Source organism: Diprion similis, chromosome 2, assembly GCF_021155765.1.
Source record: "Diprion similis isolate iyDipSimi1 chromosome 2, iyDipSimi1.1, whole genome shotgun sequence".
In the NCBI taxonomy this organism is placed as follows: domain Eukaryota; kingdom Metazoa; phylum Arthropoda; class Insecta; order Hymenoptera; family Diprionidae; genus Diprion; species Diprion similis.
This window is the reverse complement of record NC_060106.1, coordinates 18393582-18416696: the sequence shown is the minus strand read 5'-3', so window position 1 is coordinate 18416696 and position 23115 is coordinate 18393582. Positions and strand designations below refer to the sequence as shown.

Here is a 23115-nt window from a genome sequence, read left to right as displayed (position 1 = left end):
CAACAATAAGACGTATTATATAATTCATTCGATTAGTTTTGAGCCCCCCCCCCCCCCCCCATAGTAACTTTACCTTTTCGACAAAAGTTTTATTTTCAAATTCAACTAACACAGACAATAAAATAAAGTCATATAAATGAAGATTATGCATTTGTGAAAGGTAACATTATTTCGATGGAATCCCCCCCACCCCCACCCCCACCCCCACCCCCACCCCACAAACTGGTAACGTAATTTATGGAAGACCCATAAGGTACAATATATTATAAAATTGGTGAAGTTCAATTACTTGTAAAAACTCTCTGCATTTTGTATGTGAAAAAATTGTATGTCTATTTTACACAAAGGTCCGTTGTCATTTGGAGAAATAAAGTGTGACTGATAAAGGTGGCAAACGTGGTTACCGAGCGAGCAAGACGCGCGTGAAAAATATCTGTCGACATTTTTTCTATCGCCTATTTTCTCTGGACGTATTTATGGGCAGAATCTATTTTTACACCCGAGTAGATTAGCGCCTTAATTTTCTGACTTTCTTGAAGTTGTATATAATATCTACTGATTATATTTAGGACCAACACTTGAGATAATTAAGTTAAACTAAATTTAGACCGTGTTCAATTATTATTTTAGTTCGAACTCGGTCGACAAGTCAATTCATGATCAAACCCTTCGGCTTACATCATTCGTGAACAATGGAAATGCATTCCTTTCGTGTAGGTAAAATCGTTTTCTTCAATTACTTGTATTGTTATTATTTTTCATTCATCAAGCAGTACAAGCAGTTTGTGAATTTATTCATTCGTGCTCAAATCAAATTTTTATCACCGGGAATGAGAATGACTCGCTCAAGATTCAAACTCAGAATAAACATGACTTTGGCAGTTTTGTTGGTTTTTTTTTTTTTTTTTTTCCCTCTTTGTACTCAATTCTTGAACTAAAATTTCATCTTGTAATAATTTTTGACAAAATCAAAACAGAATTACATAATTCGGAGAAAAAACGAAAGAGAGCGAAAATGAACAAGTTTCAATTTTAGAAAACAAGTATTAGTTTAATAAATAATCGTACATATTTAACTACAGTTTCGCAGGCATTAGCAGCCGATGTTTCAGTCTGGTTTAGATGGTCTGTAATATTGCTGAAAGATGGCGGCACGCTACTCGAACCGTTTCCCAGCCCCTGTGTGAAGGAAGAATAAGCCCCTATATAGGGGTGAGTTTTGCCCCGCGAAACTTCAGATCTGTTTCAGCGCGCGCGTTGCTACCTCTAAACCTATATATTATATTATATTATATTATATTATATTATATCATAGTACATTATATTTGATACACATCGTTATCATACCTGCAGATTTAATTTTAAAGAAGTGCAATGTAAGGGTAAAAAAATAGATTAGTTAAAGAAATATCGAGTGGAAGAAGCGGCCGTCGATTCCACCTGGAAATTGAAGTGAAAATATCGCAGTCCTCTCTCGGATGAAAATGTTCGAAAGAAGTTGTCACTGCATCGCGAGCGGAACTTTCACCGTTTGCTTCGCATCTAGAATTCTACTAGCGACGACGATGATTTCAGGTGAGAAACTTTCGCCTCAAGATCACTTCTCCATGATTTTGTATTATAGTGATAACGTTAAATTTCGTCGGAACATCGAGAAAAGAATTTATTTATTTACTGTTTTAAAACGTGTACTTGGGTATCGCGAAATAAACGTTTCGTTATTAGGTTATCGAATTTTAGTTGAACCAAGTAATCATCATGATCATCGTGAACAAAACATTTTTAATAGTCAATAAAGTACATTTGGTATGACTAAAATTTGATTATTATAACGATATATTTATTTCACCGTATTCAAATATACGTTCCTTTATAGTAAATAAATTCTTTTTTCAGTTATGGTTTGCTATAATAATGAGCAGCATTATGGGATACTTTAGCTTCTTTTAAAAAAAAAATGATGTTATTTTTATATGAACGGATTTAAATTTTGTTCACACCGCAGTTGTAAAGACGTTGTAGTTTTTCATTACATATAAAAAAGATTTCGTCTCGCTAACAAATGTTTACGATTTTTTAAGGCGAATAATTACCTCTGGCTTTTTCATTTTCGCACTTTCTCGCCTCGGCAAAACACGTGCCTTTGCGATTATAACTCACTTTGAGGCGTTTCGGAATCCTTTGGGTTGAAAATTCGACAATTTTTCATCGAATGTGGTTATTTCACCAACGAAATTCTCAACTTCGGATCAATTTTGCCTGGAAATTAACTTTTTACGTCGAAATTCGTTTATATCCGAATTTGATCTGTTATATAATCTGTTTCGCATTTAATTAATTACGATTCGCTAGTCTTGCTGTTATTTGTGGTTTAAAAACGCCCAAGAATTAAGAATATATTTGCAACGATATCGCGAAATTCGAGCCGTCGCATACAGAAAATCATTGTAACAAGGTGAATTCTGCATTCACATCGCACTGCACAATTCTATGGGCAATCATGCAGAATCGCTACACTCGAGAGGATGCTACGATCATATGACGTTACATACACTGTTGGTTTCCAGAGAATTGGTCATATGAATAAAATAATAATATTTCTGCTCGATGTCCCCTGATTGCGCGGACGATTTGTAATTAAATACCCGCTTACTTGGTTATCGTCCGTTTATTCGTGTAATTTATAACCGTACTACGAAGGTAGCGCCGTGAATAAATCCGTCAAAACTTGCTTCGTTAGATTTTTGTACTTTTATTCTAGGTACAAGAAGACTCGGGCTTTCACATTGCATCGATATTTCTTGTAAAAGCGGATCTAAAAGAATCCGATTTTGATAGTACGAAACGATCTTGTCTTATTCATTGATTAAAAAATAATTTTAAAACAGAATTACTGAAAAAATATATTCCATGAAAATGATTTAAACTATTTTCATATTCATATTTTTGAAAACCAATTGTAGTATTCTCGAAAATAGCCGCAAAGAATCGATGTAAATCTTTAGTTGAAAACGAGTAACATTTGAAGAAGTTTAGGTAAAAATTTGCAATAACTTATTCTCACGTTTACGTATATCAACAACCTTCACAAATTCAATTTCCACGCTTTGTTGTTTCCACGCGTTATTGAACTTGTGCCTAATCCCAACGATTCACCGACTCTTTATAATGACGTATATTGTACAGTTATAACGTACTACACATTCCTCGGTTATAAAAGTTAATCGCCTCCGTTTTTCCTTCCTTTTCCTTTCACGACGGTGCAACATTTCATGACGTAATTATATATATTTTTTTTTCTGTATTCATAATCGTATATTTAAGCCACTATCTTCTTTTCACGAGTAAACCTATACAAGCCTACGAAATATTCTATTTTGTAATTATTAATTTTAGACAAGAGTAGAACATTAAGAATAATTATCCCCGAATTAATTTACATTTATCTTATGATATTTTGATTGCAAATAAAATTTACGACATTGGTCTCTTTATTTGCCTTAGTGGATATTTTCGACCCGCGATATGCAGATATAAGATAAGTTTCGACGCTTATACATATGCTTCAATGCATCTGATTACCGTCGATTTAATCACCGTAAGATTTTTTGCACACGGCATTCTCTTGTCTTTATAATGCAAAAATTTATCAGAGTCTTATCAAGATTCGCGCCAACGAATCACCGCCAAGTAATCGCTGCACAAGATTTTTTGCACACGGTTTTCTGTTCTCTGTATAATGCAACGTCAAAAATTTTTCAGATCCTTATCAAGATCGATCGCGTCGACGAATCAGCGGCAAGTATCCCCAAGCCGGCGAAAACTGCCAAGAATGTTCAAAGCTGGAGTGACTCTCTTCACTCTTTTGAAAGTTGACAGGCCGTTTGTATTGACATCGAAACGCGTTAAACAAGAATGAAAATATGTACCTGATTCGCAGGTCTGTGATCAACATGCAAGCAATTTATCATGGAATCACTTTTAGCTAAAAGCCGTAGAAGAAATTCCGCAGAAATTATAATAATTAACATGACGGGGTACTTGTAGCAATTTAAAAATGTGATGTATGAATATTATTCATTATCGAATGGAAGTAACGATGAGACGTTACCGTGTTATCGATAAACTCCTTTCGATTCCTTGTCAATATTTCCAAACCGAAATAAAAACCGAATAAAAAAATGCCTATAACGGACTGCTGCACGAATTTCCGTTACTTCGTTTTCATCACGTTTTTTGATCGCCCGAGGCTGCAGCTTTTATACTGACTTCCTTGTTTCCTCACTTCCGTTTATTGCCTGCGTGCAAAGTAATTGAATTCACGGAAGCAAAACACTGAATATATTTATAAAGTCTAGATCAACGACGCTGAGGTCAACAACTTTTTTGTACCAACCATGGAGCCAAGTTTTTCCTTCTATCTGTTTAGGAGTGTAAATTCATTCACTTTAAGGTATTTGTCCCAATTTCTAAGCATGCCCTTGATTAGAATAGCCGATCATTTGAGACATGATCCAGAATTACGTCAAATTACGTGATTCGAAATATTCCTCGCAAGCCATCAGTCTAATCGTGATATTTTTTCAATCCATTTGTTACATTACTTGTAACCAAAGCATACTGCCGAAGAAATAATTATTTTCCAGCGACAGACGCGCGAATGCTTGTCTTTTTATATTAAAGTTCGCGTGTATGCTAAGCTTGTTTAATAATTAGAAGCTTCGCACCAAGTTTCTAACGTCAGAGCAGTGAATTAGTCGGCATATAACGCCGAGACGCGTCTTTGAATAACGAAACTGAGGAATACGTATCTGGGAGTTTGATAAATTTATCTCCTCCACGGGAAATTATACTATATAAAACAGCGTGAATACACAGATTAAATATTCTCAACCCCCTTATTACAAGTGCTCGAGTAAATCGGCACAAGCTATTGCCGATTTATATCGCCAATTCTCTTTGACAGATTTCAACCAAGGATTGTGTAATTGTATAAAGTAACGAGAGGATGGCACAATGGCATTGCCCAACGGTTTTGTATCGTTATAATATTCAAAGGATATACTTAATAATATATTCTCCTCGTTATAAGTTTCGGTACAACCAAAATATTCCAAGCTTTCATCTGAATCATTCAAAATTTCATCCATCCCTCCGAGTTTTGAGGAAATATAAACACATCGCTCCATAAAAACTGAAATAATATGCATGAAAATTGCGTGAGTTTAATAAAACAATTTTTTTTCTCATCTTCCGTTGAACCAAAAAAAACCGACAATACTTGCAAATTTTCAAGGCAGTTGTCAAATGTGCAAAAATATCGCTTTCACACATAATTCATTGTCAGAAAATTCAAAACGAAATTCAGACTAGTATATACGAGCACTATAACTTATAATCGTTTGAAAACTGTTTCAAGGATATCGCATATTAATTGAGCCGATTGAATCACTGCAGTGTGCAATTATGACATTATTAAAAAAAAAACCATATATAGGGTTGCAATTACGTAATTAAGCCAGGGTCGCATCATGTGAGTTATGAAGTTTTTAAGTGTACAGTATATTACACCTATAGGTATCATAGATAAGTTTCAGGTATCGTTAATTATTATTATTATTATTCTCATTGAATCCGCCGATCATAGTTCGAAGGAAATACTGCTTATATGGTCATTTATAAATGTAAATTTTTGATATTTTTGGGACGATTCAGCTCTTCAAACACCGATGCAATCTTACAACGTTGGCGTCCTGATGGCTTCGCATCTCGACAGTCCTTTCGACCTGGAACGCTGCGGTCCTGCGGTTGATTTGGCGCTCGCTGAGGTCAACGAGTTTCTGACCGGCCACAACGTCCAGCTGCAAAAGGTCCAGGGCAGGTGAGCGATCTCTGAATCCACAGTTTCTGTTTGAACAATATGAAAGGATCGTTCGATTCAGAGCAGATTTACGAATTTTACGTTTCGAAGTCCTTGAATGAAAATTGGTGGCGAAATTTGAAGAATTAAAGTTCGTCGTAGGATGAAATTTTTGAGAAAGTGAACGCAGCAAATCGCAACTTAATCGGAGGCTTAAAATAGGAATCTAAACGACATGATATACCAGCTTTGAAGAGTTAAAATAATTTACAGTCTACTTTATCGTACCGATTAAAAGAGTGTCGTGTGCATTCTGATACCGAGGAATTAGCTAAAGGAATTGACGATAATCTCTATAAGCAAGTCAACGAACTTCTCCGCAGAGAAACATGTTTTCTCGACGTTTTGTTTATTTATTTTTTCTTAGTTTTCTGCTACCCAATTACGGCAAGTCAAACGAATTGGTGAGTAGACGAAGAGGTTCGGGTCTATGAAAAAAAGAAGAAGACGAGAGAAATGTGATTGTTTCGAAGGCTTTTACGACACTTCATGAATTTATATCGACGAGTCGTCATCGTGAGGGGAAAAAGAGAAGGATGTTGTAGAGTGGGAAATAGATACGTGAATTATACTGCTAAGAAATAAAATATCGCCGTTCGTTCTAACTAGTGATCGTAACGTGATGATGATATGGTTAATGTTATCGTGATTCAAGTGATAACCTAATTTATGAAGCCGATGAGTTTTTGACCGTTTAAGATTAGCCGAAAGAAATTTATACAACAATTTTTGTAAAAATGATGTGATGAGCATGAAAAAACGGATTTATCCTTCTCTTTGTTAATAAAAATAAAAGTATAAAGGCTACGCTATTTTGCGTATATATTATGAGCTTGCGACGGGTCCCCAAGTCGATTTATAATATGTCCATAAAACGGGGGAAACTCGGGTTTGGAAGAAACTGATGAAAAATTCCAGACCCAAGCGTCTTGTTAGGGAAAATCTGCAGCTTCGGAATATCTTCCAAAATTTTTGATAGCCAAGAGACTGAGCTGTGCATGGGATTGAATTTCAAACGACCGTTTCCGGTTCGAGGGCTGGAATTGATGATTACATTCTTTCGACAATCAAATTTCGCGACTCATTTCGTGCGAGACTTCTATACAGCAAGTGTAATAAAAAATAATTATCTCCCTTACCGGCCAGCATTTCTCGCATCGGATTTCTTGTCGTCGTCAAAGCTCGAGGAACCGTTTCAGTTTGTTTGTAGCGAGACGCGTCCTGCTGACTGATTATATATAACCCATTAGATTGCACATTCTTTGAGAAATATTCGTTACGGCGTGATAATGAACGCGTTTATCATCAGACAATGAGTGTGGAGATTATCTTGTGTTCGATATCGACTATAATTAAACTGTTACAACTTACGTACCCGTGAAGTAGTTTGAAGTCTATAATCTGACTTAAACGTCGAAAATTTTTATTTCACCGTTATAAGGAACAGATGAATCATTCAAATCTTACCGATGCCAGACTAGATTCAAAATGCTTAGAACCGAAATTTATCCAATTCGAACTTGAACCATTTTTAATAAGGGATATCCTTTTTTGAATTTTGAAAATCGAGACAGTTGATTGAATCATTCCGATGAGTATTGAAAAGTTTAAAATAATACGCAATTGATATGAGAATAATATGATTTGTAAACCAAAACAGAATGGGATCATACAATATGAGGAGAGAGTATAAAAAGCGTGGGAAAAACGTCAGGTGTAGTTAGTGATAATAATCATTGTACTAATTAAAACGGCGCAGCGCGAGTTTAACTCTGCGGGTTTTCCATCATCTCGGATTTCTGGTTCGTTAGAAGTTTTCTCGCCATTCCTTGTAGCTACTCAAGTCGTCACGTGTTACGTGTGCCTTCCCTGTAACATGTTACAGTTAATTATAGCGATCACTAATTAGACGAATATCACGTGTCAGCGCAATGCGATAGTCCAAATAAATTGTCTCAACTAAACGCGCATTGCCCAAAATGTCCCTAAAATTGGATGAGACCTTTACGCCGTAAACCGTTTCATTGTCAACAAGGTTTCGAAATCGTGTCTGATTTCCCGACGCAAGTTACACAATCCGTTATTAATCCGAACCACCAGACGCCGCGCTGTTAAACTTGGATTACCGAAAAAGTAATTTGTCTGAGAATTTTCGGTCGCATTTCAGCTTTGAAGTGTCAAGAATCATAAATATACCAATATAGATATTAGAAACTCAATCGGAAGCTCTTTCTTGGCGAATAATATAATTTATGGTCCATGGTAAATCTGTTTTAAAGGAGAGACCTTTAGCTTTTGATGCATGCAGCCTAGAGCTTGGAAAGCAGACGTCTATCACAATACAGGACTAATTAGACGCCATGAACTGTCTCCTGTATTCCCATTTCTATGGAAAGCACTGAATGCTTCAGGACGCGTTGTCAGGCGTGATCCAACACGGGCCGAGCCCAATCACTGTCCATTGTCCAACGCATGGAAACACCTTCGTTGTAGGTGTTCAAGTGAAATGTAGCATTTCAATGACCAGTACGAGTTACGCTCGTGACTTATCGTCTATTGCTCGACGCATTTATCTCATTGTGAGTTAACGTTCTTGCTTTTGTTTTATGATAACATTCTTAACTGTGAATTGGCAGACCCATAAAAATTAAATGTTACAAGAAAAGAAGAACCATTTAAAAAATTTCGAGCAGATATAGGTGAACACGAATGATCCAACATTCCTGGCATGCTATAATATCGAAACAGATCTGAACTACTTCGATTAACCCAAGCTAAGATATCGACAATTTGAAAAAAGGTTTTATTATTCGAACGTTCAAGATCATCGTCTCAGCATTTGTTCTCATTACGTTTTAATGATTTTACTTGATTTTGAACAGCATAAAGAATCTCAGAGATTGCATAAAGACAGTTTATAAACAGTTATCTCCCGAGTGGATAAAACTACGATGAAAGATTAAATCCTCATCACTTTCCGAGTTGGTATTTCCGCATGTACACTTGATTTTCTTCACGTACCATTATTATTGCCTTCGTATCCATCCAATTTTCTGTCAATGATATACGTGATTGCTTCAATGTAGCAGAGGGTCGTCCGTTTCCGCCTAGATGCCACACAGTAACTCACGATTTGGGGTAAAGGAAATTGCATTCATCCATAAGGGGGAGAGAAGGTACCGGAAATCGGTTCCCCAAGTTTTAAAACGATGGGGTTACGTGCGTCGCCTCAAGGGGGTACCAGAAAATTCTCTGTAAAAGTATAAACATCTCGACACTGTTGTTTAGTTTTCATCGGCAAAAACGATTCCCGCGAAACTCAAAAGCGGCTATATTTCAGAGCAATGGTGCTCAAATCTGCATTCCCCATATTTTTTTTTTGTTGTATTTTTTAAACCAGAAAATCAGAGAACAACTGCTGATATTGCGTCGAATGCTGTGAGCGAAAGCTCTGTGTTTGTACTCGCTTGGTGATATTTCACGGGCAAACAGGTGCATCGCGATTGGCAAAAAGCAATTTGAAAATCAAACAGTGCGCGCTCCGCGTTCCTCACGAGATTGCAGTAATCGTGCGAGCGCGAGGTCACGCGATATCCAGATTAAACAGCGGTCAGGGATAGAGGGACAATTCGCCCTAATCCTTCGGCCTAATTCGATTCTTAGCAAATTGATCCCAGCTCCCGTCCTCCGTTTTCTAGTAAGCCGTTAGACCGTTCTAGCAAATGTCCTTGCAGATATTGCAGATCGAGGTTGAAATTCCGAATTTGACAAGTTCCGAAAGCAAGTAGTTCCGAATTTTTGGTGGGGAAATTTGAAGTAAAGAAATCATAGAACTTTGAAGAAACATGAAAATTCCGAAAGGGCATTTCTCTGAAAAAGTAATTAGCGAATCGATGGATATTTGTACAAAAAGATCTGATAAATTCTTGCTCCTCTGAATTTTATTCATTCAGTTATCCGTCGTGCAGCGGGGCTCGAGCACCCGGTTTGGCCGCTGACATGCATTTTCGAGACAACGTGATCGCTTTCATCGGTCCTGCTTGCGCTTTTGCCCTCGAGCCAGTAGCCAGGCTTGCAGCTTACTGGAACAGCCCGATAATCACTGGTATGGGAGATCAGGTGGGTACATTTTTACTACGTATTTGATTAGCCGGTGTAGAGGATCGTTGAACATGCGGCAAAGCAGTTCGTCGTTCCACTTGTTATGCGCCTAAAACAATAATTCAATATTAATTACCTTCTTCAAATAGAACAAAAAATTATTACCTCCATTTTATAAGCGGTTATTGAAACGTAAATTTGACTTCTCGTGTCTTTAATCGATATCAAACCGTGATTCTCACTTTCTACTTGGCTAGCCACCTTCGGAGGGAGAGTTATCAGTCACTTCTGGAATTCTTGGTCGACTGCACAAATGGAGAAACGAGACATCTGTAAGAATTATGTATAGGAAACCTCGCAATGTATCGGCTTATTCCAATTTACTCTCGTTATACCGATTCATGTTCAATATTATTACGCTGCAGCTGTAGAATTAATTTTTTTTTCTTTTACTTATTTATTATACGAATGTGTCCTTATGATGATACTTAATTATGTCAATATTTGAGCGCAGACTCACAAAATTATACATATAATTTATTATTTCATTGCTTTATTATAACACGTATAATTTTGTCGATAAATATATTTTATTCATTTCAGTGTAACTTCTGTTTTGTTTCCTCTTATGATTTTGCTTGTCTGTGGTTATTGCAGCACGATCCGTTGTTTTTCTATCCAGATTGTTTTTTGCGATTATTTTAAACATCGTTTATTATTTTGACACAAATATCAGAAAAACACTTTCACATATGGAAAAATAACTTTTGAGTATACATTTAGAGTCCTTATTATCTGAAGAACAGAAAAATGTTCTGAAATAATTTTTTTTACCAGTTTCCTGATACGTGAAAGAATTCCTTTTCATTTTTTTTTCTTTTGCTTTTGATGGAATGAGATGTGGATAAAAATCAGAAGCCCAAATTTATACCCACACACGTGATAATTTCCAGGGAATATTCAAGGACAAAAGCAAGTATCCAACACTGACTAGAATGTCCTACTGTCAGTGCCGTCTTCGGCTGGTATTTTCGAGTATTTTCAAAGAGTTTGGCTGGTCACACGTGGCACTAATTCTAGACAGATCTGACTTGTTCTCCCTGACAGTTGGTAAAAATTTGGAATACGGATTACGCAAGGAGGGCCTACTCAAGTTCGTCAGGGAACTTGACGGCAACTCGGACGAAGAACCTTACCACTTGTACTTGAGAGATGCTAGCATGTATGCGAGAGGTAAGTGTTTTCCTATAACTTTCCCTAATTATTCCAGAATAAACTTCGGTTAGTTCAAAGTTACCGTTATATGTATACCAACACGTGATGCGTGGTTCAGAATTGAACTTTTCCTGTAATTCACAGTCGTCATTCTAACCGTCCGGGGAACTTTGGTCAGAAGATTCATGCTAGCAGCACATAATCTCGGAATGACAAAGGGCGACTGGGTTTTCCTTGATGTTGAAATATTCCAGGTGAGGTTCACTGCCACGTATTAGACACAAATTTTCAACCTTATCCACTTGGCGATTTACTTTCTCTCCAATTTTTCAAATCTGTGTCAGCAAAGGGTCAATAAATTCAAGACGCTACAATCAAGCACACTTATAGGATTCTCCAAAGTTTTGTTGAATCGATACTTGACTAAGCTTCTGCGCTATCCATTGAATCTAATACTTATCTATTCATAAGAAGACTGGCAAAAACTGGGAGCAAGGACTTCGTCCGAGGGCAGAGAGGGATGAAAAGCTATGTCTTTGTAGTTTAGCCAGATGTTCGCGTTTCAGGGTTCGTACTGGGGTGATCACGACTGGGAAGTCGGCGACAAGGATGATTCTGTCGCCAGGACGGCCTACGAAGCACTCCTGAGGGTCTCGCTTCTCCAACCAACGAGTCCCAGGTTCCAAGACTTCGCTGACAATGTCAGACAACGGGCTCAGACCGACTACAACTACACGTTTTCCGAGGGAGAAGAGGTACTTGACAACCAGATGGTGAACTGTCAGGAACTCGGCTAATGAGTTGTTCGTACTTCAGGTTAACTTCTTCATCGGGGCCTTCTATGACGGCGTTTACCTCCTCGGAATGGCTCTGAACGAGACTCTGGCCGAGGGTGGCGACATTCGAGATGGCATCGCGATCACCAGACGGATGTGGGATCGCGATTTTCTCGGAATCACTGGGCACGTAAGGATCGACGACAACGGCGACAGGGACGCGGACTACAGTATCCTGGATTTAGACCCCATTAACGGAAGGTTTGGATCATCCTTAACTCGATCGATTAACGGTATCGTGCATGTGTTCCAGTCTGAAGGTGTCAGTTTCAGGGCCTTCAAATTGAAGGAATTAGACAATAATAAGATTGGAGTGCCTACTAAAAAACGAAACAGTAATTTACCTTTTTTAGAGTTAACAACTGTACTTGTGTTAACTTGAATTTTTTGATTTTGTTTGACTTTATTTTTGAGTAAAGTTTAACTCAACAAACTATAGAGTGACGCATCTCTAAGCCTTGATCTTGCTAATTTTTCAATCGACAAATTGTTCCAATCCTAAGCATCGTTAATTTCTTGGAAAATTGAACCATCAGATTAAATCTCCCTCGATCCCTAATTGTCTCCAGGTTTGAAGTGGTCGCTCATTACTTGGGTCTGAATCGAGAGTACAGCCCGGTGTCAGGAAAGAGGATCCACTGGCCTGGAGGCAGGGAAGGACCCCCTGCCGATGTCCCGGAATGTGGTTTCCTGGGTAATGATCCAATATGTTCGAGCAGAACGGAAGCGTACACTTTCGTCGCCTACTCGAGTATAGCCTTGACCGTATTCCTGGTGGCCATAGCGTCGGCATCCTGTGTTCTCTATAGGTAAGGTGGGAATTCAGACTTTTTCGAGTAGCCTTGACCCAGGAAGGGGGAATAAAAATTGCACGAAGAGAGCGTTGCTGGTCGGTTTTCTAATTTCACTTCACCTTTTTTTGTACACATATACATTTATCCTTCCCCTCTTTCTCATGATTTATTCTTACCGCACCTTGCACTTTCCCTCGTCTTCGATCGAGCGACGTTGAAAACTTTTCCAATATGCACCGCTCTATCCGTGAATTTTTTATGGCTTCTTCGCGCTTTCACAAACAAGTATCACTTCACAGACATCTCCGGTTATCAGCCGACTTGCACAATATGTCTTGGCGTATCAGACCCGAAGAGCTTCTTCTCGAGGTTGGGAAGCCTTTTTCTTCGAAGATGAACCTTCATCAGGCAATGTCCGATATTAACGTGAGTTCGTTTTTCCCCATGAATGTCGCGTGAATTGAGCTTCTTGTTTACACTTAAAACCGGTGCTTCGTCTCGTTTCTTTTCGCAGAATTACGGGCTTGAAAAAATGCGACGTGGCTCCGCCATGAGCTGTGGGTCTCTACCCCCTTCGACGGTCTTCACTACGATTGGTATTTACAAGGGTGAACGTGTCGCCATCAAGAAAATTACCAAGAAGAAGGTGGTCGACGTTACGAATAAGCTTTTGTGGGAAATTAAGCAAGTCAGGGATGTCACTTCGGAAAATACGGTCAGGTGAGAATTACTGAACATGATTTTGTAACTATTAGTAACGAACTTTTCCCGGTGATTGAAGCTATAGGTTCGGGAATTTCATTTCGTCAGGTTCATCGGTGCCTGTCTCTGTTCTCCTTCGCCAACAGTCTTGATCCTGACCGAGTATTGTCCGAGGGGTTCGCTGAAGGACGTTTTGGAAAACGAGGCGATTCAATTGGACTGGAATTTTCGAATGTCACTGATCCACGATATCGTCAAGGTAGAGAAGGTGCAAAGGCAGTCGAAATTACTATCCGCGTTACTCGATTTATCGTTTTTGCATTACGATCACTGGTCGGTTTGTCGACTTCAATAATTATATGGAATCGTCGAGAAATCTTTCTGTTTTCATCTACCTTCAAACTGTCGAGAACAGAGCAATTCGCTCAAGTCTTAATTACTCGTTATTCTACGGGCAAAAATGACCTCAAATCCGAGTTTCGCAGAGCTTGGAATTATCTGTCTTCCCGCAATCGAGTCTTGCAATTACGGTGAAACAAAATTCGTGGTTTAATCTTGCCTGCGGAATGAGAGAGAATCTTTAACTCTCCCCAGGGAATGGCCTATCTTCACGCGAGCGAGGTATCTGCCCACGGAAAGCTCCGATCGTGCAATTGCCTAATAGACGGTCGTTTCGTTCTCAAGATTTCCGACTTCGGCCTCAAGACGCTGACCACCCCCTGGGATCTCGTCATGGATGATAATTACTACACGAGTAAGTATGACCGGTAATCTCTTCGTGTCACGATCAGGAAGTCCCGCTAGGAATCCGAGTTGCCAAAAGCATGGCGTTGGTCGAAATTTAATTTATCTTTTACAGAACTGCTCTGGATTGCCCCAGAGCTTGTTCCTCTTACGGTGACCCCTGGCAGTGCGGCGACCCAGAAGGGTGATGTTTATAGCTTCGCCGTAATCCTCGAGGAAATAGTCGTCCGCGGAGGACCTTATGAGGTGGCGAGGACCTACATGACACCACAGGAGGTATTTTAGTTAGGAAACGACAATCGCCCCCATATACAACTGCGGAATGACATTTCGCACTGCGTTGCTCTACTTTTTCCGAATTTCGTTTCACTTAAAGAGGACCAGAACCAGTAGTAGACGTTCTGAACGAGGTGAATTATTTTATTTTCAGATCGTGAACCGAGTATCCACACCGGAAGACCCACCCTTCAGGCCGGAAGTAACCCCGCGGGATTGCCCCGCTGACATTTTACTTTTGATGGAAAAATGCTGGACCGAAATACCGGAGGAACGTCCTACGTTTCACACGATTCGCGGGACGATTAGAGGGATTATGAAGTATCCGTTTCATCACTAATTTATCAAGTCTGACTCGAAAGACTCCTCCTTAAAAACAAAGTTAACGAAATGGTAATTGGTTTCAGAGGCTACTGTGAAAATTTAATGGACGATCTGTTGAGACGCATGGAGCAGTACGCGAACAATCTCGAGGCTTTGGTCGAAGAGAAGACTGAACAACTCAGTCTGGAGAAACGGCGAAGTGAGGAACTGTTGTACCAAGTTCTTCCAAGGTGAGCGACGCGTTATGGTTTAACAAATGAATGGCGTCACTCGTTCCAAAATCAGACTCACAGTAGCATTGAGAGTCAATTGTCCTTTAGGCAAGTGGCTGGACAGCTGATGACGGGAGAGTTGGTGCAGCCAGAACAATTCGAGTGTGTGACGATATACTTCAGTGACATAGTCGGGTTCACGGCACTCTGCGCTCAGAGCACACCCATGGAAGTGGTCGATTTCCTGAACGATCTCTACAGCACGTTTGACCGTATAATCGGTTTCTACGACGTTTACAAGGTAAAAGAATGAGCAATCGGTTTGGGAAAAGGCTTCTGGCAATTGCAGTGTGAACGAACTTGCTTCTTGACCATGACTCATTGTTCCAAGGTCGAAACAATCGGGGACGCTTACATGGTCGTGTCGGGACTTCCTGAGCGGAACGGAGACGAGCATGCGAGAGAGATCGGGTTGATGGCACTGGCGATTCTGGACGCGGTGAAGTCCTTCACGATTCTTCACAAGCCTGAAGAGCAGCTGAGTGTGAGGATCGGAGCACATAGTGGTCCAGTTTGCGCTGGTGTAGTTGGTCAGAAGATGCCGCATTACTGCCTCTTCGGTGACACGGTGAACACAGCCTCGAGGATGGAGTCTTCGGGACTGCGTGAGTATTGATCCGCGGCATTTCCGGAGCTGAGTATTGACGACTTTCGTTCCTTGTTTAGCTCTGCGAATCCACGTCTCCGAGGCGACGAAGAAAATTTTGGACAAGTACGGAACATTCGACCTTGAGCTTCGCGGCGAGGTTGAGCTTAAGGGTAAAGGTCGCGTAACTTCCTACTGGCTACAGGGGTGTTCCGAACCCGATCCTAGGCCACCGACACCGAAGCATCGACGGTACAGCAGCAGCCCGTTGGAGAACAACACTGCTCTAAATCCCTTGATATTCCCACCAAACAATAACGTTGGACCAAGGACGAACAACAACACCTTCATCAATTTATCCGAGCTGTAACGATCGAGTGACTTAAGGACGACGATCCTAAACGATGGTTGGCCGGAAAGTTCGCACAGTTGAGGAGTTTGAGAGTAGATCGACTTCGGCTTGGCATTGATATTATGTGTTATGGGTGTACTTCGGTTACAATTTTAGTTCTCCAAGTTTTGCTGTTATCAAGATATTATCACGGAGAAAATGGTAGTGATCGCTATAATAGTGATAATTCGGGCGAGAGTTGTTAAATCAGCCCAATTAATATCGCGCGCGATTGACGGTATTTTAGACCCCATTTATCTGTAAGCTCCAGCAAAGGCTCCGGCTTTGTATCTGTCGTGACCAAATTTGTCAAATATCTATATACCGATACTTGTTACTTGAGTGTCGGCGTTTTAAAGCCAATTATTTATTACTAGATAATCTTCTTGTGTCTTGAAAAGATCTGTATAGAAGAAAGATTTTACTTCCATGATAACCAAGACAAAGGAAGAAAGAAATTGCTTATCGTGCAAATTATACACGATGACTAGGTGGTGGATTTACATGTACATTATATGATACAAACCGAATTACCGTTAAGAAGCGAAAAATGAAAGTGAGGCGAATTCTTACGAGTGTATGATTATGTCCGAAAGGAAATATATTTTTTAATAACGTTGTGGAGGACTGACGAAAATTTTGACAGGTTATAGGTGAACGAGGATACGGAGGCATATCGTGACATTGTATTTCATGGTGTGAAAACTGTACCAACTATATTTGTTTATTAAATAAATGACCGTGATGGTATGCAACATTAGTGTAGAAAATACTGTCAATCCATCGTAAATATATAAGTGCATGGGAAACGTTGAAAAGTTAGGAATATCGCATCGCATGAAACTAGAAAGTACTGGCTGTACTCTTTTGTTCACGATTTATTACCATTTATTAGTTTCCACTCGACAGTTATTCAACATCGAAATAACTCCGTACAACAAATTGACTTACTAATTTTTTTAGGCTATGAATAGTACAGTAAATCATTGTAAAAATTTGAAGTTTTTGTTTATTTTCACCTGTTTTAGGCACCTTAGTTGTCCCGCGATTTTTCTATTTTTCTATTGATCGATACCATGTACATTGTTATTTCGTATAACTGATTTTAATAATCATAGCTGTTACATCGTTGTGCGTATTATTTTCCACTCAATATAATTCAACCTAGTGACACAGATTGTGAATATTCAACCGAAAAGATTTCGAATATAGATAGCAGTACAAAACTATTGATTCGATTAACACATTACTCCAATCCTAAAAATAGTTTGAGTATTTAAAACACATGTGTCAACTGAACACAGTGTTTGAACACAGGATTCTTAACGTAATCCAGTGTCCCATCAGGGCCTAGAATTCCAGATACGTATTCCCAGCACCTTTTACTTGGCGGTGTAGATGTTGGTTAACAAGACCTCTGGTGTGTTTGATTTCTCAAACTGAAAGCCTCCAGCTCATTCTCTAGTCAATTGTTATATGTGGTTCAGCATCAACCACATTCATCAATCTTCGCATTCGCCACTTGCACAGCTTTTTTTTTCTACGTAATGCGGATAGATGAAAACTCGACGTATCGGTAAGGATACAATGCGAGCCACTTGCAGGATGCTTTTTTGCAGAATGCCAATACGGACTATCCAGCAAGGTCCAGAACAGGACGCTCCACCTACCACCACTTAAGGATACCATTGTCACGTCCCTTGACGAATTTGTCACCGTGCAATTTATAAGTGAATTTGTGCATGACTTGTGACATGCAGGTATTTGACGACGATTTACTGTATACAATAATTCAAAGTATACATCCTACGTATGACGGGGACGTTATCGCACGTGTTGGGACATCGGGTTTACAATCAATGATGTGTGACTAAATGTGTTTATACCAAATTTTCGTTTTCATCTGTTAATACAAACTTTAAATTAGTTACGTAAAGTGCTGGCAAGGAAATATTTTTTAACAAAGTATAAAAAATGATGAGAAAAATTTATTGAAAAAAGATCTTCGAATGCCAAATGAACACACTGCATGTATTATCTTACAGTCCATTACAAATCTGATGATTATTTAAGTTGGTTGTTAACACTAAAGTTTCCTTTAACTATCGATGAAAGAAATACAGTTATTACTTTTATGCTAACAAATCATAGTAGTGGATTTGAATATTGATTCATATCGAATCATGATTTGATATTGAAATCATTGTGAAATGAAAGGTCGATTATATTGCAGATACCGACGACAGTCATCCATTCCATTTGCATAGTTTTGACTTCTACGTGTTGTCCGCGAGCAACACTTCGACCAGCGAGTACGGATACACAGTCGCTGAAGTAAAAGAACTGTGAAGTAAATCTCCAGGCTTTCCGACCTGCGGCAATTTTGACCCGTTGAGTTAAGCTGATGTGAGAACGTCACAGACTGAATAAAATTCACTCCTTTATTCGACTTGTCAAAAATTATCCAAAAGATACAAATGAAAATTCAAGTACTGTCTACCTGTCGAGCTTTTTTTTCCACATTCAGAAATGGGTTTTTATACAGGTGAACTTTTATTTTTTTATTATCTTACCAAGTACAATTGCAATTTCATGGGGTACCTGAGTTGATGCCTGCGATGAAAATGAAGAAGACGAATTGACTTTATTTGCAGCTTTGCAATTCCGGAACCACCGAGATCACTGTAACAGAATTTCTAGTCTAAAAAAAAAATCAGTCAGTATCCCTGGGTTTTGAAATTTCTATGAAATACATGACGTTGTTCTCATGGGATTGGTAGGTATATCAAAATTGACAGATACGAGTACATGAGATCGCCCGGGCGTTCGATCTTGAGCTAGCACGAGCAGTCTTGCAGATGAATATGCGATACTTACTGGCGATTTAACGTATCGCGCATGATCACAGGTGTCAAATTTATTATCTACTCATCGGAATGTATGTCGTACCGGGAAATCCCACTGCCATTAAGCGACGCATAAATAATACGATCATTTACAGACTTTGATGAGTGATTTACTGGTCCAAGATTTTGTCACTTAGAATGGTATTAAAATTAAGCCCATAATTTTATAATCAGCATCAGTGTACTTACAGGAAGTGTAGATAAGCGTCTGTATCTGTATATATTAAGAATGCACGCCAGTTATTCAGTGTGTCGCTGCGTCTTACTTACGTTGCTCTCTAGGACCGAAGTCCTGAGATAAAAGATGTTTTCATACGGCAAGGCATCTTTACTTTTACTCGCAGCTTTAACCATCTTGGCACCGGTTCTAGGAACAGTTGTCGGTGAGAGAAGGAATTCACGGTTTTCCAAATAGAATTTTGCATTTTATCCTCAAAGGAACAATATTACCAAGTGGCAATAGTCTTTTCAGTAGTACTGTGACTAAATGTATAAACGTAACATAGGTTTTTTGAAATATCACAGAATTACCTAAACATTATAACCGGAAATCACCATGGAAGGACTTAGCTAAGCTCGGGATTGGAAAGCTCACGGAAACGGATTGTCTTCGACCATGCATTGCAGGGGAACCATCGCGAGTCTGTCTTTACACATTTGTTTTAGAATACTACGCGGCAATGGGAACGTGAGTAACCTTACAATACTTATACGTAATTAATGTAGACAAACACAAATTGAAGCTTACTTGTTTCCATGAAGGTGTTATATTTTTTCTCTGAAGAATTGTGATTTGCGACAACAGTGATAATGACCGAGTCAATTCTTGTACGACTGCAGAGCCTGCGGGAATTGTTCCGAAGGTGTTCTCGAGGACTGTTACCTGTCCCAATGCATCCCAGTCGATGGAGTTGAAAAGGGAGTGATGTCCATCAACCGCCAAATCCCCGGGCCTCCGATTAACGTCTGTAAAAATGACCTGATCGTAGTCAATGTGGATAACCGAATGTCCGGTACGGGGTCGGCAATGCATTGGCATGGAATTCTGCAGAAGCACAGTCAGTGGATGGACGGTGTTCCCTATGTGACCCAATGTCCAATCGGAGGATCGAGTTTTCGATACGCATTCCCAGCCGATGTCAGTACAATTGTACTTTGCCCGTCATTTCACTCGTGGTTATGACGGTGTGAATTCTAAACTGGGTCCTCAATTTCCTTCTCCACAGGACGCTGGCACGTACTTCTACCACTCTCACACTGGGCTGCATAGAACCAATGGGCAATATGGTGTGTTGACTGTCCGTGAACCACGTTCCGAGGAACCCTGGCCGCAAGAACTCTACGAGTTTGACGTACCAGTGCATACGCTTCTTGTTTCCGATTGGATGCACGAAACCGCAGAGATGTTTTTCCCCGGTTTGCCCAGCAAAGAGCCAGGAATTTCACCAACTACTATATTGGTTAACGGTTTGGGATGGTACCTCAATGGAACTACGAGCGAAGATTCTGTGAACGCGTCATTTCCTCTGGCAACTTTTCACGTAGAGAGGAATTCAAGTTACAGGTTTGCGACAGGTTTTTTAACTTCCAATTTTTATGTAAACGACGGTGTCCAATAATCATCATCATCATCATCATAGGTTCCGGTTTATCAACGGAGCAAGCCAAATCTGCGGCTTCCAATTCCAAATACAGAATCACAACTTGACTCTTATCGCCACTGACGGATCGCCGATCGAGCCAATCACCGTCGATGCCTTTGTCAGCTATCCTGGTGAACGATACGATTTTATCCTCAGCACGAATGACACTTCGCTTGATGGCGACGCGTTCTGGATTTATATCACCGGCTTGGGATCATGCGAAAACATGGATATCGATCAATACGCTGTGCTGTCTTACGGCACAAATGGCACAGATTTAGGTAATGATCATTCAGCTGAGTTCCTAGTATTTTATAAGTACTTGCAAATTTCTTTCTCGTATGACACCGTTGTTAGGTGTAGAAAGTTGTTTCTCTTGGATAAGAGTAGGTACTATACCACTGTGCTATTTGCTCATACAGCGACTTTCATATTGCAGGGATTATTCCAAACGCAACTCGACCTACAGTATCCGACCCTCTAAACTTTACGAGGGTCTTGAATTATCCGAGCACCACATGTGGCGAAAGTTCGGAGTACCTTTGCGTCACTGATCTGCGACTGGCCGGATACGAAGCGGACGAAGATACCAAAACAGTCTTAACGGCGAAACCAGACGTTCGACTGGTGATCCCGTTCAATTTCCATTTCTTTGATCTCGACACCTTTCACGACGAGGGAAATTATGAAACATATGAGAGTGAGATGCTGCAAATTTTTTATTTGACGTTTCTTTTTGAATGTGATAGTAACAGTACCTTAAGACGACTTGATACATTCAATTCTTCTAGACCTCGGCGGAACCACAATTCGAGCGGGCATGATGAACAACATATCCTTCACGTTTCCTTCTAGTCCAATAATTTTCAAAAACAGACCTGATGAAACACTTTGCAACGCAGACAATTTACCAGCCAAATGCCTGCAGAGTACCGACGACACGGATGGTACTTATTGCCAGTGTACCAACGTCGTGGTCTTGAAGCAGAACGACATCGTCGAACTAACATTACTTGACGCAGCCGACGGTGAGTTTAACTAGTTGGAAACTAACGAAATTCCTAGTTGTACAGCTCTTTCTAGTAAAAACGCATCAATTTGGCCAATATTAATCACTAACCTTAAATTTTGTTGATTGCCTCTTAGAATCGGGAATCAGTCATCCGTTCCATTTGCATGGCTACTCTTTCTACGTGATGAGCATGGGGTCAAACTATACAAGTGGGGTGAAAACACTCAAAAGTCAGACCAACTCTTATAATCCTCCACGGAAGGACACGGTCAGTGTACCATCCGGAGGATACACTACCGTGCGATTTAGAGCCGATAATCCTGGAATTTGGTTGATGCATTGTCACTTCGAGTGGCATCTGGCCACTGGCATGGGGATGGCTTTCTGGGTCGAGGGAGATATTACAGCTCCACCCCCAGGCTTTCCGACCTGCGGTGATTTCGATCCATTGAGTTGAGCTGATGTGAATCAAGTCATTGTATGCTAAGCATGAATGACCCTGCAATGTCTAAATTCAAGTATCAGTATCTCAAATATATACCACATAAATTGTAAAATCACATACCTTTTTGTGATTTCTTCCAATAAAATGGCACTTTGTAAACCGTAATTCTGAGTTTAATATGCTTCTTGAGTTATTCCATTGTCACATTTGAAAACTTATTTGCAACGTACCCTAATGATGTTGGAATCAGTTGATCACATATCAACATTAATATAAAGAGGAATAGTATGTTTTGCAAGGGGTGACAGTTAGAATAGAAATGAATACGACAATTCAGGTGATTCTTCAATGATTCTGGGGATTGCCAAATAGTTTTGTAGTAGAAAATATGGAGAAAAAAAAAAATTACTTAATCTTACATAAGAAATCTGACTACTCTATAGGGCTGAAGAAGTGCTGTATACAAAGATTTAAGCAAAGTGTGACAAATGTTACGTAAGACAGTGACTGTTGGTCTCATGACGATGAAAACGCAATTTTAAAACCTTCGAGGAACAATGAGTCTGCAAAAAGTGTACGAATATATTCTGTAAAAAAACATTTTTTGCTCCGACAATCAAGGGTGAGGTAGAGAGCTGACCTCATCGAAATTTGGAAGAAAATTTGAACAACTCAGCTGCTGGAGTTTCCTTCATCAGTTCGCTGCTGTTGGTCCTACGCTATTTTCAATGCGCTTCCAGTCTCTGAATGTCCAATTGATCGAAGGTGGACTATCGGAATTATTTCTAAGACGTGAGAGTTTTCGGCCTGAGAAAATAGTAAGCCTAACCCCTTTGAATTTGCGGTATTAATTTCGAGGATATCGGTAAATGCTACTAACAATTCTTTCACACACTATTCCGACGTAATTTTACGAAAAAAATGGATTCGGCGCAGTCCCAATACGCT

At 39.6% G+C, this 23115-nt stretch overlaps 3 protein-coding genes and 1 long non-coding RNA gene across 5 annotated transcripts; 3 read left to right on the top strand and 1 right to left on the bottom strand.

Annotated features, from left to right (window-relative positions):
• The first annotated feature begins 1101 nt into the window (after positions 1-1101).
• Positions 1102-10543, top strand: LOC124416343 (atrial natriuretic peptide receptor 2-like). Of its 2 annotated transcripts, XM_046897302.1 has the most exons (5): positions 1102-1212; positions 1406-1575; positions 5716-5881; positions 9874-10039; positions 10279-10543. In XM_046897302.1, the coding sequence occupies exons 2-5, from the start codon at positions 1479-1481 to the stop codon at positions 10450-10452; spliced, it is 603 nt and encodes a 200-aa protein (XP_046753258.1). In that variant the 5' UTR covers positions 1102-1212; positions 1406-1478; the 3' UTR covers positions 10453-10543. The 2 variants fall into 2 exon arrangements, with proteins under 2 accessions (XP_046753258.1, XP_046753260.1); XM_046897304.1 differs by lacking the exon at positions 1102-1212 and having other exon boundaries at positions 1394-1575.
• LOC124416345 lies at positions 7777-18507 on the bottom strand. The gene is made up of 3 exons (XR_006930759.1): positions 18399-18507; positions 15375-15379; positions 7777-7789 (listed from the first exon to the last, which is right to left on the bottom strand). It is a non-coding gene; the product is annotated as an uncharacterized LOC124416345 (long non-coding RNA).
• LOC124416336 (atrial natriuretic peptide receptor 1) lies at positions 10984-16668 on the top strand. The gene is made up of 15 exons (XM_046897292.1): positions 10984-11254; positions 11381-11490; positions 11803-11991; positions 12053-12273; positions 12642-12881; positions 13166-13292; positions 13381-13586; positions 13677-13827; positions 14163-14322; positions 14428-14588; positions 14743-14909; positions 14996-15142; positions 15233-15425; positions 15516-15789; positions 15851-16668. Exons 1-15 carry the CDS (start codon positions 11017-11019, stop codon positions 16138-16140), a joined length of 2874 nt encoding a protein of 957 aa, XP_046753248.1. The 5' UTR covers positions 10984-11016; the 3' UTR covers positions 16141-16668.
• An 806-nt stretch (positions 18508-19313) lies between the features above and the next one.
• On the top strand, positions 19314-22324 carry LOC124416338 (laccase-1-like). Its single transcript, XM_046897295.1, has 8 exons — positions 19314-19450; positions 19593-19755; positions 19908-20205; positions 20294-20631; positions 20708-20991; positions 21150-21410; positions 21502-21738; positions 21857-22324. Exons 1-8 carry the CDS (start codon positions 19372-19374, stop codon positions 22177-22179), a joined length of 1983 nt encoding a protein of 660 aa, XP_046753251.1. The 5' UTR covers positions 19314-19371; the 3' UTR covers positions 22180-22324.
• The last annotated feature ends 791 nt before the right edge of the window (positions 22325-23115 follow it).

What these genes read in the sequence shown, in the direction of transcription:
- LOC124416343 (XM_046897302.1), top strand. Translation starts at nt 1,479, where the DNA reads ATGAAAATGTTCGAAAGAAGTTGTCACTGCATCGCGAGCGGAACTTTC. An exon ending in AGCGACGACGATGATTTCAG is followed by an intron (nt 1,576 to 5,715) that starts GTGAGAAACTTT and finishes GGGACGATTCAG; the next exon opens with CTCTTCAAACACCGATGCAA. An exon ending in TCACTGGTATGGGAGATCAG is followed by an intron (nt 10,040 to 10,278) that starts GTGGGTACATTT and finishes CTACTTGGCTAG; the next exon opens with CCACCTTCGGAGGGAGAGTT.
- LOC124416338 (XM_046897295.1), top strand. Translation starts at nt 19,372, where the DNA reads ATGTTTTCATACGGCAAGGCATCTTTACTTTTACTCGCAGCTTTAACC. An exon ending in GGTTCTAGGAACAGTTGTCG is followed by an intron (nt 19,451 to 19,592) that starts GTGAGAGAAGGA and finishes GAAATATCACAG; the next exon opens with AATTACCTAAACATTATAAC. An exon ending in CACAAATGGCACAGATTTAG is followed by an intron (nt 20,992 to 21,149) that starts GTAATGATCATT and finishes TTCATATTGCAG; the next exon opens with GGATTATTCCAAACGCAACT.
- LOC124416336 (XM_046897292.1), top strand. Translation starts at nt 11,017, where the DNA reads ATGTCCTACTGTCAGTGCCGTCTTCGGCTGGTATTTTCGAGTATTTTC. An exon ending in TTGATGTTGAAATATTCCAG is followed by an intron (nt 11,491 to 11,802) that starts GTGAGGTTCACT and finishes TTCGCGTTTCAG; the next exon opens with GGTTCGTACTGGGGTGATCA. An exon ending in GATGGAGTCTTCGGGACTGC is followed by an intron (nt 15,790 to 15,850) that starts GTGAGTATTGAT and finishes TTCCTTGTTTAG; the next exon opens with CTCTGCGAATCCACGTCTCC.